This window comes from Carlito syrichta, unplaced genomic scaffold, assembly GCF_000164805.1.
Source record: "Carlito syrichta isolate Samal-C Ts95f unplaced genomic scaffold, Tarsius_syrichta-2.0.1 Scaffold302454, whole genome shotgun sequence".
Taxonomy (NCBI): Eukaryota; Metazoa; Chordata; class Mammalia; order Primates; family Tarsiidae; genus Carlito; species Carlito syrichta.
The window spans coordinates 218,145-230,444 of NW_007246550.1; the positions used below are offsets into that span (position 1 = coordinate 218,145).

A 12,300-nucleotide genomic window follows, 5' to 3' on the forward strand; every position below is an offset into this window, starting at 1 on the left:
CCTGCGGACGGCGGAAGAGTGAACTTTTGAGGTATGTGAATGGCATCGCAAGCAAAAGGACTATTCACCACCACGTCCTGTGGGCTCAGAGGCCCTCCGCTGCCGGCAGCCCCACAACGTCCTTTCAGGCAGCCCTGCCTCCTCCAGGACCCCGGCTGGAATGTTGCTAAGTCGGTGGCCTCCGGAGTGAGTGGCAGATCTGGGCTCAGTCCCAGGGCTCTCGGCCTCCAGGCTTGGCGACTTTGGGTGTGTGGCTTGACTAGTCAGGCCTTTGCTTCCTCAGCTGCAAGTGGCTTTTTGTGAGAAGAACTGAATAAGATTTTGTATTAAAGCACTTAGCCCGGCGCCTGAAACCTTAAAAGTTTCTCAATCTGTGTAAAAAAGAAGACCCGGGGAATGAACCAGCTGTGTCCCTGGCCCTCTGCTCCCTTCAGCGTCCCCCGTGCAGGTGACTCTGAAACCCTGAACGGCAAACCCGGGTCAGCCTAACGTCTGTTTCTCCTGTCCTACCCGCAAAGCCACCCAGTGGGGGCCGGGGCCAGGGGAAGCTGTGGTCTCCCTGCCCGGCAGCCTCGGTATGGACCGACGGGCTTTCTGGCCAGCTCCCCTTCTCTGCGGTTCAAGGCTTTTCCGAACCACCACCCAGCCCACACTCCACCTCAGGCCGGGCCCTTCAGCAGAGAAGCTCAGCCCCTCACTGGCCGTCGGGCCACCAGGCACAAGTGCCCTCCATGTTTGCCTGACACCCCCCACGAAGGTTTCTCTCCAGCTCCCAGACTGACTCTGTCTCTCTCTCCTGTCCAGAGAGCTCTTCCCATCCGTGCTCAGAACCCCCCTCCCGGGCTCCAGGGCCTGACCTTGTTTCACAAACGGCCTCCCAGGCTCCGAGCCTCCCTTCGTGGCTGTTGACCCAGCTGTCTCTCCCTCGTTCCTCCCTGGTCTGGGCTCGCTTGTTCCTGCCCTCCCAGCAGTACCCCTCTCCTGGCCACACCCCGACCTTGGGCCTGCATCTAAACAGCTTCTCCACATTTGACCCTTGATTCTTGACCTTGGCCGCTGTTTTACACCCGCTCGGTCCCTTCTAGATGCAACTCACAGTCCCCCTAATCCAGCTTCTATCAGACCCGCCTCTCTGCCACCTCCCGGGAGGGCCTCGGAGGAGCTTAACGACACTGGCCTGGCCTCACTAGGATTTGCACAGTGCTCTCTCAGGACGTTTCCCTCAGCCCAAGGTCGAAAGGAACACCTGCTTTGTAGAGTCCTGGAAGGTAACAGGATCTGACCGTAACTTTGGAAACGAATAAAGAGATCCTTAAAGGGCTAGACTGGAGCTGGCTTGGAACACACAAGGCGACATCACCTCGTGGGAATGTTGGGTGTGAGGCTGAGTGAGTGGACTTCAGAAGTCAATCAGCAAACAAAGCGACTTTCGTACCCACTCCTTTGCAGGCTTTCTTCAGCTTTTTGGTATCTCGATCCACATCAAAACCCTGGTGGCTTCTCGCTTTGACCTGGAAACAATGGAAAAAGTCAGATGACAGGACAGGCGTCTTGAATGGCCTCTGGCTACCTGGAGGCCAGGCGGGCATCCCAGCAGGGGACTGTGCAGAAGTCAGTGAGGGAAACTCAGGCCCCTGAGGGGTGGCTGGCTCTCCGTGGGGCCGCTGGCCCTGGATGGCCGTGAGAGGACGGCCCCTCTGTCCCCAGGGACAACAGGCTCGGCCCCCTCTGCGATGGGCGATTTCCACCAGCCTTGCCCTTGTGTGTGTCCCTGAAACCAAGGACAGCACTGCGGGCTGATGTCCTGGCATGCAGACCCTCCCTGCTGACACATGACGCAGCCGTGTCTATGGAGCAGGTCTTGCCAGAGGCTGGGGTTCTGGGCCTCCCTCCAGACTCGTCTGGTGACTTGGTGTTTGCCACCTGCACTGCGAGAGACACTTGTTTAGTTTATCAGAGACACTCTGTGAACCAGCCTGGGCTGGGTTTCTGGTCTCCCCAGCGAACAAGTTCACGTATTGCCCTGAGTGGTTTCCACACTTCAGGCTGCGTGGACACACCTGTCGTCCAAGTTGCCCACATCTATGGTTGTTTGTTGGCTGTTTTTCTTTCAACTGGCCTTTGTTTTAACTTAAATTTATTTTCTTTTTCGAGTCAGGGTCTTGCCCTGTCACCCAGGCCAGAGTGCAGTGGCATGATCACGGCTCACGGCAACCTCAACCTCCCGGGCTCAGGTGACCCTCCCGCCTCAGCCTCCGGAGTAACTGGGACTACAGGCATGCACCACCACTCCCAGCTAATTTTTTGAGTGTTTGTGGAGACAAGGCCTTGCTACGTTGCCCAGGTTGGTCTCAAACCCCTGGGCTCAGGTGGTCCTCTTTCCCTGGCCTCAAGTGTGAGCCACCACCTTCTCTGAGCACTAAAATGAGAACCCAGCACTGCCCACACAGACGGAAGGTGGCCCCAAAGTAAGCATGTCCCTATTGAAAGAGCCACGATGCAGGTGAATCGCAGCCACGCCCACTCCCTGAGCCCCTGTTCTCTGGCTTCCTTCCAGGCCTCTTCCCGCGACATGTGTACACGTGTTTCTCGCCTGCCAGGGAAGGGGTTCGAGCACCACTGCCAGGCCCCCCGACGTGTTGTCCCTCCTCCTTCCCTTTGGCCCCTGGTGGGAGTGGACAGTGCCCCACTTGCGGTGTCAAGGACATGCTGCCTCTACCCCTGCAGTGTTGTTCCCTTTGAGGGTGTCCCCGGCCTCCCATCCCGTGGTCTCACTGGGCCTCCAGTCAGGAGGCTCAAGCCCCATGGCCTGGCTCCAGTCCCTGGTGTGGTCTCTGGCCCTGCCATCCTGGAAACCGGGATTGGCTCTGGAGTGGGTGTGATGTATGCAGAATCAGTCTGAGTCCTCTCCTTGGCTGATTCATAAATGTCGAGAGAGATACGCGTCTCTCCCTTTCTCCTGGGCTTGCTAACCTGAGAAAGCATCAATCTGGGGCTGCCGTGGGCCTTTTATCTGAGAGAAAGGATGGGGAGGTGGCAGAGAGAGAGGGAGAGGGAGAGAGAGGGAAAGGAGGGGGGAGAAAGAGACAGAGACAGGGAGAGAGGGAGAGACGGAGGGGGAAAGGGGGGGAGGAGAGGAGGAGGGAAAGAGAGAGGTGCATCAGCCCCTGGCTCCAGCAGTGCCCTCGTCCCGCCCTGGCCAGCTTCATCCACCAACAGACTTCTTGGTCCGGGTTCTGTGGGTTGGGTGTCCGCCCTTGGGACCTGACATGTCCTGCCAAATACCCGCAGACTGGGGGAGGAATGGCGTCGAGGCTTGGTTAACGGAGAACTGGAGACTCGGGGAGCCCCAGGGATCTTCGGGGTCGCCTGCCCCGCCCCCACGCACGGTCAGGATGGAGGGCCCCCCATCCCGAAGGACTCGAAGCCAGCAGGGAGGCCGACGTGTGGAACGCCTGCCCCATGCCGGCAGCGTAGACCTTCCTTCCTGTCCTCAGGGGCCGTGGGCGTGAAGAGCCTGCCCCCACGGCGGGGAAGCCGGGTGCAGACAGGGTGGGCAGTCAGTCCCAGGCCTGCAGGGGCAGCTGCCCCAGCTCAGTGTGCCTCCCGAGGCCCGCACCCCGCCCGGCGCACCGCCCTGCCGCAACTCCAGGGCCTTCGCAGTCGGCCGGGGGAGACATGCCCCACAACCCCTCTCTTATTTGCATCTTCTGGGGGTACAAGAAAGCTCTCGGGTGTCTGTTTCTTAAAAGTCACAGTCTCACTCTGTTGCCCAGGCTGGAGGGCATAGGCTACTGCGGCCTCGACCTCCTAATCTCAGGCGATCCTTCTGCCTCAGCCTCCCGAGTGGCCGGGACTACAGAATACAGACGCACGCCACCACACCCAGCTAATGTTTTGATTTTTGTGGAGACGAGACCTCACCATGTTGCCCAGGCAGGTCTCGAACCCGTGGACTCAGGCGATCCTCTCGTCTCAGCCTACCAAAGTGCTAAGATTATGGGTGTGAGCTGCTGCGCCTGTCTCTTTGGTGCTCTTGAAGACTTGTGGGGCGCCAGGTAAAATAAAAGCCCAGGGCTCCTTGCTAAAAAAAAATCTCAATATGGCGACATCGAGCATTAGGCTAAGCACAGGCCCTTGTGAGTGGGGCCTAGGGTGGCTGCTTAGGCTGTGCACTGAGGATGCCGTTCTGTCTTTTTTTTTTTTTTTGAGTTGGAGTCTCATTCTGTCGCCCAGGCTGGAGTGCAGTGGCACACATGCTCATGACCACCCAGTATCTACCTGCTGGGCTCCAACGATCCTTCTGCCTCAGCCCTCCAAGTAGCCAGAACTATAGGTACGTGCACCTGTGCCTGGCTAATTTTTTATTTTTTGCTGTAGAGACAGGGTCTTGCCACATTGCCCGGGCTGGTCTTGAACCAGTGGACTCAGGCAATCCACTTGCCTTGGCCTCCCAAAGTGCTGGGATGACAGACTGAGCCACTGAGCCCGGCCTGCCACCCTGCCTTTTAATCAGATTCCAAAGGGGAGAGTTCTCTGGGTGTGGAAGCAGCAACCTCCGAGTCCATGGCGTGTTTGCGTTCTGTCCAAGCGGTACGGGGGCTCGGGCGGTGAGGTGGCACTGAGCCAGGGCGGCAGGACTCACCAGGAACAGGCTAGTCCATAAGCTGGTCTACGTGTCACTTCCGCCCCCTCGGTGCAGGGGATTCGGTGGGACACGTGTGATCTGTCCTGTTCCGCAATGAAGGCACGCACACTGAGACACAGGGCTCTGTGAGCGGCCGTGCGGGGCGTACCTGGCCCCAGGCTCTGGCTGCAGCGCCGCTCGGATTCCAGCTGGGGACGCCCGCCAAGCCCAGCGCTGGCAGGACTGCACTGCCCAGAGGGCCCCCTTTTCCTCGTTTGCCTGCGGAAGCGGCGAGGACTTGCAGGGCCGTGTGGAGACGTGTAGGTGATCCCCGGCCAGGCAGCAGCTGGGTGGGAGCCAGGGCCGGAGCTGGTGGATCTCAAGGGACATTCCTGCTCCTCACGCCCTGCCTATGCCAGTAAGGTTGCTCCGTGATGCCAATGTGGTGGAGTGATGGGAGCTGGGGATGGCTGGAAGAATCCTCTGATGGTGTCCAAGACCAAAAGCAAGTGTCGTTTGATCCCAAGGAACTCCGATGTCCGGGGCTACCGCGGGAGAGGGCCGGCCACGTGTCAGGAAGGGAGGTGACACTGGGACTTTAGCAAAGAGCGTGGGGTGAGAGTCTGCATGGGGGGGCGCCATTGTCAGCTGGCAGGTTGACGTCCAGCCCCTGTTCCTTGTGGGAGCCACCGGGAGCCACACTGGTGATCTAATCCACTCGCGAGGAAGATGCCGCCTGTTCCTCGGAACAGCAGGATACCTGAGGCCGGAGTGAAAGAACCACGAGATGTGATGTCGAAAGAGAGAAAGAACACGATCAGCCAGCGTCTTCCCCTCTGCGTGGCCGGGGCGGACTCCTCAGGCTTCATCAGTGCCACGCAGCGTCAAGGAAAGGGCGTCCCGGGACCTGCTCCTGTGCCCTGGGTCCCAAACCTCTTCTCAGGAGAGACAGAGCTGACCTCACGTTGTTCACTGTTGGCACTGCAGACAGCTGACCAGGCGGCGGCCTTAGGCCTGTCTGCCAAGCAGGAGACTTCGTCTTTGGAACCCGGAGCCACTGAGAAGAACTCCTGCCTAAAAGTGGGGATGACAGTCAGGTACCGATGGGTATGCAGGCGACCCCTGGACAGTCAGACACATCAGTGTGGTGTCAGGTGGACGTGGACATACCCCCACTCTCAACAACAGGCACGACAGGGACACAGCAGCATTCCTTGACTTGTTTCCTTCTTTTTAAATTAAATTAAATTAAATTTATATTTTTGAGTCCAGTCTCACTCTGGCACCCAGACTGGAGCGCAGTGGCATGATCACAGCCCACTGCCGCCTTTACCTGCTGGGTTTGGGCCATCCTTCTGTCTCAGCCTCCCTACTACAGGCATGTGCCACCATACCTGGCTAATTTTTAAAATTTGTTGTATAGACAAGGTCTTGCTAAACGCCTGGGCTCAAGCAATCCTCCTGTCTTGACCTCCTGGAGTGCTGGGATTCTGTGAGCCACCACACCCACTCTTGATTTTTTGTTTTTTAGCAGTGCTTGCACCGATGCTCAGGAGACATATAAAGACAGAGCAAGATACTAAACGTCCACGAGAACGATTCTAGAAGTCTGGGCTCCGCGCCCACAGGAACCCTGCCTTGAACGTGGCTCTGCTTCTCAGCAGCCGTGTGAAATTCGGCTGGGAGCCTCTGAGCCCTGGTCTCCTCATCTGCGAAATGGGGCAGTCTCTACCTTGCCAGGCTTGGGGCTTACAGGAGGTAACTTTTCAAGGCCCAGATCTAGAAGGAGGCACGTACGTCTCAGTCCTTCCCCTGCTTCTTTGGGCCTTTTTTCGGTGGTGATACTTGTAAGACTTCACAAAGTGATATTTAGGCAGATTCTAATTCCGCATATTTAGATTTAACAAGTCTGGGAGAGATATATTTATACACGGAGATACAGTACAGACATATGTATCATGTGTGGTATATAGGTTTTACATTCTGCATGTCTCGATCTATCTGAGAGAGAGAGCTGTCTTCCAAACTTGTTGCTTACATATTTCACAACACCCCAGATGACACCGTGTCTATAACAGGAGGCCACTAAGCCGGGCATGGTGGCCCATGCCTGTAAACCCAGCACTTTGGGAGGTGGAAGCAAGAACATTGCCTGAGTCTAGGAATTTGAGACCAGCCTGGGCAACTTGGCAAGACCCCATCTCTAATAAGTAAAAACAATTAGCCAGCATGGTGGCACGCCTGTGGTTCCAGCTACTTGGAAGGCTGAGGCAGAAGGATCACCTGAGCCCCTCAGGTCAAGGCTGCGGTGGCTGTGAGCATGCCACTGTCCTCCAGCCTGGGCAACAGAGTGAGACTCTGACTCAAAAAAAAAAAAAAAATCGGTGGCCACTGAAGATGTAATAGGTTGAAGAACATGGCTTTCTCATCAGCCTGGTTTTGAGTCCCAGTGCAACTGCTAATTCACTGTGTGGCCTTGGACAAGTTACAGAACCTCTCTGTGCTGTGGTTTCTTTATGTTAAGCGGAAATAATAACAGCCCCTACCTTGAAACACTCTTGGAAGAAGTTAAATAAAGTCATTCATGCAAACCATCTACAACAGAGTCTAGCAGAGAGCCAGGGCTTCGTGTGAGTTAACAAGTAGTAGCGGTTGAAGACAGATAGCAGTGAACTTTCCAGAATGCTTCAACATCTGTCCAGCTGGAGGAGTTTTCACGTGTCAATGGCACTCTCAGGATCAGTCATTCATGGGTCGCCTGCAGCTCGGGTCAGAAGCTGCAGACACACACTGTGCAAAGAGCACCCAGAGGCTGAAAACTCAGGCCGTGGAGCGCAGGTGGCTTGATGCGCTGTCCTGCCTGCTGGCACATCTCCCCTTGCCAGTGTCTCCTGTGACAAGTGTGATGCTTCACACCACGTGGGTGTGAGATCTTCCTGGGATACACCGTGGCGAGTGCCGTGCCCACCATGCTTGTGTCTCTGTTCAAAACGGAAGAATGCTGTCGTTTCTAGGAAAGTGCCGCCAACCATGGACGCGGCACGAGGGGCACCACCGGGGCATGGACGGCACTGCTGGTGCTGGGCAACCTTCCCCTTGGCTTTCCCTTCGTGGGTCTGGTGTCATTTGGTGTCTCTCCGCTCTTCCATCTAAAACAAGGACGTGAACGGCCTGCAGTTTTGTAGAAAAGCTGAGGTGCTGTGATCCCAGGAAGCGGCATCGTCTGAAGTCATCCACTCCGAATCGACTCAGGGACAGTCTTGCAACAGCCTGGGCCGTTCCCGACGCCCCAGCAGAAGGGCCAGCAGGGAGACACAGACGCCCACTCCAGTGCCTTCTGTACCAATCCAACTCAAGGAAGTCTCAACTCTTATAATAGAAATGGAACGATCTAGGAAAGCCTTCCAGGCTGCAGCAGACTGGGGGCTGGGGCCTGGGGAAACGCCGACTGAGGGATGAGGCTTGCAAGTCGGAGGCTCTGTGCGTTCTGCAGTCACCAGATTTCCCGGGACACAGCGACACAGGCCTCCAGACTTAAAGACGCTCACACGTGTCAGTCTTCGCGTCCCAATTTTCTATTTGAAGCCTGGAGACTGGACAGTGAGAACAGATGGTCTCATGGGAGATGCAAATTAATCAAGAAATACGTCGCAGGCGAGACAGACTCCCGGGAGCCGGCCTCCCCCTCCCCCTCCTCCCTCCCTGCTTCTTCTTCCTCTCTCTTCCCTTCTCCCTTCTGTCTTCCCTTCTCTTCCTCCAACAAGCAAGTACTGCAGATCGACTCGGCGCTAAGCACCGCCCCAGGGGAGCAGGACACCGTGGTCTATGTGGCTCAGTCCTGGTCCCAGGAAATCAACGTGTGAAGAGACACATGACAATTGCATTGCGAAATGGTGAGGCTTTGGGCGCAAATAGCAGTGAGGAGAAAGAGGAATTTCCATGGTGGACTTGACCTTTGTGCTGGTTCTTGAAAGGTGGGTGTGAGTCCGAGAGCCCTGCGATGAAAAGGAGGGGTGGGGGACGCAGGGAGAGACATCTGACGCTGAGTCTGCGGGCTTGTGTCGCTGCAGCCTGTCACTGTGCCCCTGCCACGCCAGCCCGACTGCATGTCACCGTGACGCCGGGGTTCCCTGGCGTGGGTGTGGAGTCAGATCTGCTGTGTTCCCCTACTGCTTTGCCCTGTGTGGGTCAGATCCCCGGGGCAGCCTGGCTGATCCCTCTGGGCCTGGCGGTCCCGCGTCTCTACTGTGGCGAGGCCCCTGTCTGTGGGCTCACGAGAGCCGTGGAAGCCGTCGTGCCAGGATGCAGCAGCACGCGTGGCTGACAGGAGGCACGTGGCGGTGGCACGGTGGTGGCGGGCTGCTCGGTGACTTGACGCTGGAGGGGCCGTTTGTGAACCCCGAGCGCATTCTCAAAAGGCAGAGGCTATGGCCTGCTGACTGCTGGTTGTTCCCCATGCCGGGAAGCCCTGGCTGGCTGCCCTCTGCTCGGCAAACACCTGGCGGTGCCTGCTTGGCACCAGGCCGAGAACCAGGAGGGCCTCGGAGATGCCGGGCAGAGGGCAGCAGCCAGCAGGCTTGCGGGCACGGACCCTGAGAACTGCTGCCTGCACTGGCACGCCACGAGGAGGTGCCAGGGCCAGAGCTGGGTAGTGGCCTGGGCTTACCACGCAGGAGCAGGGCGGAGGTGACACTGAGCTGGGGAGAGCGCCTGGTGGCGCTTGAGTCCTCCTTGCGCAAACTGGGACCTCTGCTGCTGCGGGTGAATGGCATTGGTTTGTGCTGGCATTGGTGACTCTGGTTAAACTTGTCTCATATAAGCTTTGGGATTTTTTTTTACAAATTTCCTGAAAAAAATGATTTTATTTTTTCTCTCTCTTCCTTCCTTCCTTTCTTCTTTCTTTCTTCCTTTTCCTCAGGGTCTCACTCTGTTGCCCAGGCTGGAGTGCAGTGGCACAATCATGCTCACCACAGCCTCCACCTCCTGAGCGCAAGTGATCCTCCCACTTCAGCCTCCCAAGTAGCTGGGACTACAGGCACGTACCACCATGCCCAACTAATTGTTAAATTCTTTGTAGAGATGAGGTCTTACTATGTTGCCCAAGCTGGTCTCAAACTCCTGGCCTCAAGCAGTCCTCAGCTTCCCAAAGTGCTAGGATTATATACGTGAACCTCTGTGCCTGGCCTCAGGAAAAAAATTTTTCAACAGCTTTGCTGAGGTGTAATTGATACACACTTTACTACACTTAATGTATACCGTTTGGTGACTTTGGGCTTAGGCGCACACCCGTGAGCACATTGCCACATCAGGGTATAAACACACCCACACCCCCTTCGTCCCTGGGCGTCTCCTGTGTCCCCTTGTGTGTAAGGACCCTCCCCCGGAGCTCTGAACGCATGCTCGGTGTGTGCAAGCACATGGCTGCCTCTCCAGCGAGCTCACCTGGCACTTTGTGCTGGGTGAAGGGCTCCTCGCCGTCCCCCTTGGGCCCCAGGGACTGCGGGTGTGCTCTCTGCCCGTCGGGGCTGACGATTTAGGGGCCGGTGGTGTCCTCCTGCGGGGCTCATCCCTGCTCCTCTCACTCAGCGTGAAGCCTGGGCTGCCTCTCAGGGCAGGACGTCCTTCCTTCTCAAGGCTGCATCCTATTCTCAAGAGCATGGCCGAGCGGGGTAGTGGAGTCCAGCCTAGAGAGGGGGCTTCATCGTGGCCACGTGGCCGTACCTCCTCTCGCAGGGTCCGTCCCTGGCCAGGCCCTGTGATTTCCCTCATTTTGCTCCTGTTTTCCACCCACGAGATGGAGACATCGGTCCCTCCTCCCACGGGCTGGACCGGGAGTCCTGGCCGGACACTGCACACGGGCTGAATCACCTTCACGACTTTCGCCGTCTCGACTAATTCCTGCCGAGTGGGAGCAAGCCCGTGCCGGCCCTTTGGGTGGGGCCTTTGAGGTTGGGAGTTGACTCGAGTCAACGCGAAATGGCTGAGGACAGGAGTTTGTCCTGAGTCAGAAACTTTCCCCTTTTCTGGTGGGAGGTAAGAGCAGGGCCTGAAGACCCGAGGGAGGCTTGTGGGAGGGAGACTTGGACTTGGGAACGACGGCCACGCACGGTGCCCTGGCTGTGTGCCAGCGTGCGGGTCACAGCTCATCCCAGTCTCACCTCACCAGGAGGGAGGCACGACCGCCTCCTACTTGCACAGAGAAGTCGCTACCTTGCCTAAGGTCGCACAGTCGGTCGGTGATGCTGTGAGGGATTCAGACCCACACCGTCTGGATTCAGAAACTCTGCCATCGGCTTCTCGCACACGGATTTTTGGGGGTCCCTGCCGACGTTACTTTTCAAGCAACTGCCTAATAGGAATGCTCCGTTCAACCCGTAGAATGCTGGCCTTTACAGAAACGCGAGTTGAGACGGGAGACATGTCCGCCGACCAGGGGAGCCGAGAGGCCCTCGCCCAGCGGCGGGAGGGCGAAGTGTTCCTGGTGGTGAGAAGACAGGAGGTGGAAGGAAGGACCCAGCTCGGCAACCGCTCTGGGCAAAGCAGACCCGGGCTGTGGAGGGCAGGCTGAGACATCTCGGCAGAGTCCCGCGGGCGAGGCTGCCTCTGGCCAGCCAGGGCTGGAGGGAGGGCGGCCCCCTGCCCTTCAGAGGCTCGGCTGCTTCCCCTCCCCCCTCCTCCACGCCCTCCCTCTCTTCCTCCTCCCCCCTCCTTCTCTTCCTCCTCCCCCCTCTTTCAGCCCCTTCCTCCCCTCCTTCACCTCTCCCTCCCCTTCTCATCTCACACAGACCCTGCAGTCTCCCCTCTCCTAAACCCCTCTCCCTTAGAGCAGAGGAGGGGCCGTGGCTGAGGGCCACGGTGCCAGGGCTGAGCTTCACCCAGACATCCCGGAAACTGGAAAGGCGTGGAGCCCGTGCAAGGCCAAGGTCTCCAACCCAACGGTTGCTTCTCCTGGGTAACTGCCTTCCAGCCTGACATGGTGCCACCTCTGTTCACAGGTCGAACGCCCCTTCTCCCACCTGACGCCATCCATGTCGAGTAGCTGTTGCCGTGTCCGTTCCCCAAGGCCCCTCTGTGTGGAAGGGGGGTGCAGGTGGGTTCCTTGCTGTGGCTCCCTGAGTCCTTGAGGACCAAAAACCTTGGGTTTGAAGGCACGGAGCCACATGGTCCTTCTCCGTTTTTGAATACTTGGTTGCCACTGACTCCACTGGCAACAGTGCAGAACAGATCTACTTAAGGAAATATGCAAAGCCTCACCTGCTGAAAGCATCTCTGGCCCTCTTGGGAGATCTCTTGAGGAGGAAGGAGTCTTTCCTCCCGGTGTACTGGAGCCAAGGAGACCGGCTGCTTGGCTGCCCAGGACTGGGGGGTTTCCTGGCATGTGGGTCTCTTGTGCTAAACCTGGGACAGTGTCAGGTACGCTGGGATGGTCGTCACCCCAGCTGGAGCTGACTTTGTAAGCTTGCGAGAGCCAGCTGTGCCAGGGAGGATGTATCTACACCATGGAAATTGGCAGACACCACAAATCAGGCTTTTGTTTTTCCCTGGATTGCTGGCTGTGAGGCAATTTGCACACCGCTTATGTGCCTCTAGAAACTTCTATCCAATCCATTTAAGGAGGCATTGTTCTACCTGTCTACTAGTCTATTTCCTTCCTTAGATTGTGGGCATCTCGG

The 12,300-nt window shown here is 57.4% G+C and overlaps 1 protein-coding gene across 2 annotated transcripts in view; it reads right to left on the minus strand.

The window, feature by feature from the left end:
- ANXA13 (annexin A13) overlaps positions 1-12,300 on the minus strand; it is a 51,092-nt gene that overhangs the window by 27,556 nt on the left and 11,236 nt on the right. For both annotated transcript variants that reach the window (XM_008056749.1, XM_008056748.2), the window contains one exon: positions 1,436-1,511. In XM_008056749.1, coding sequence (XP_008054940.1) covers positions 1,436-1,511 — 76 coding nt within the window. The remainder of the gene's footprint in view (positions 1-1,435; positions 1,512-12,300) is intronic.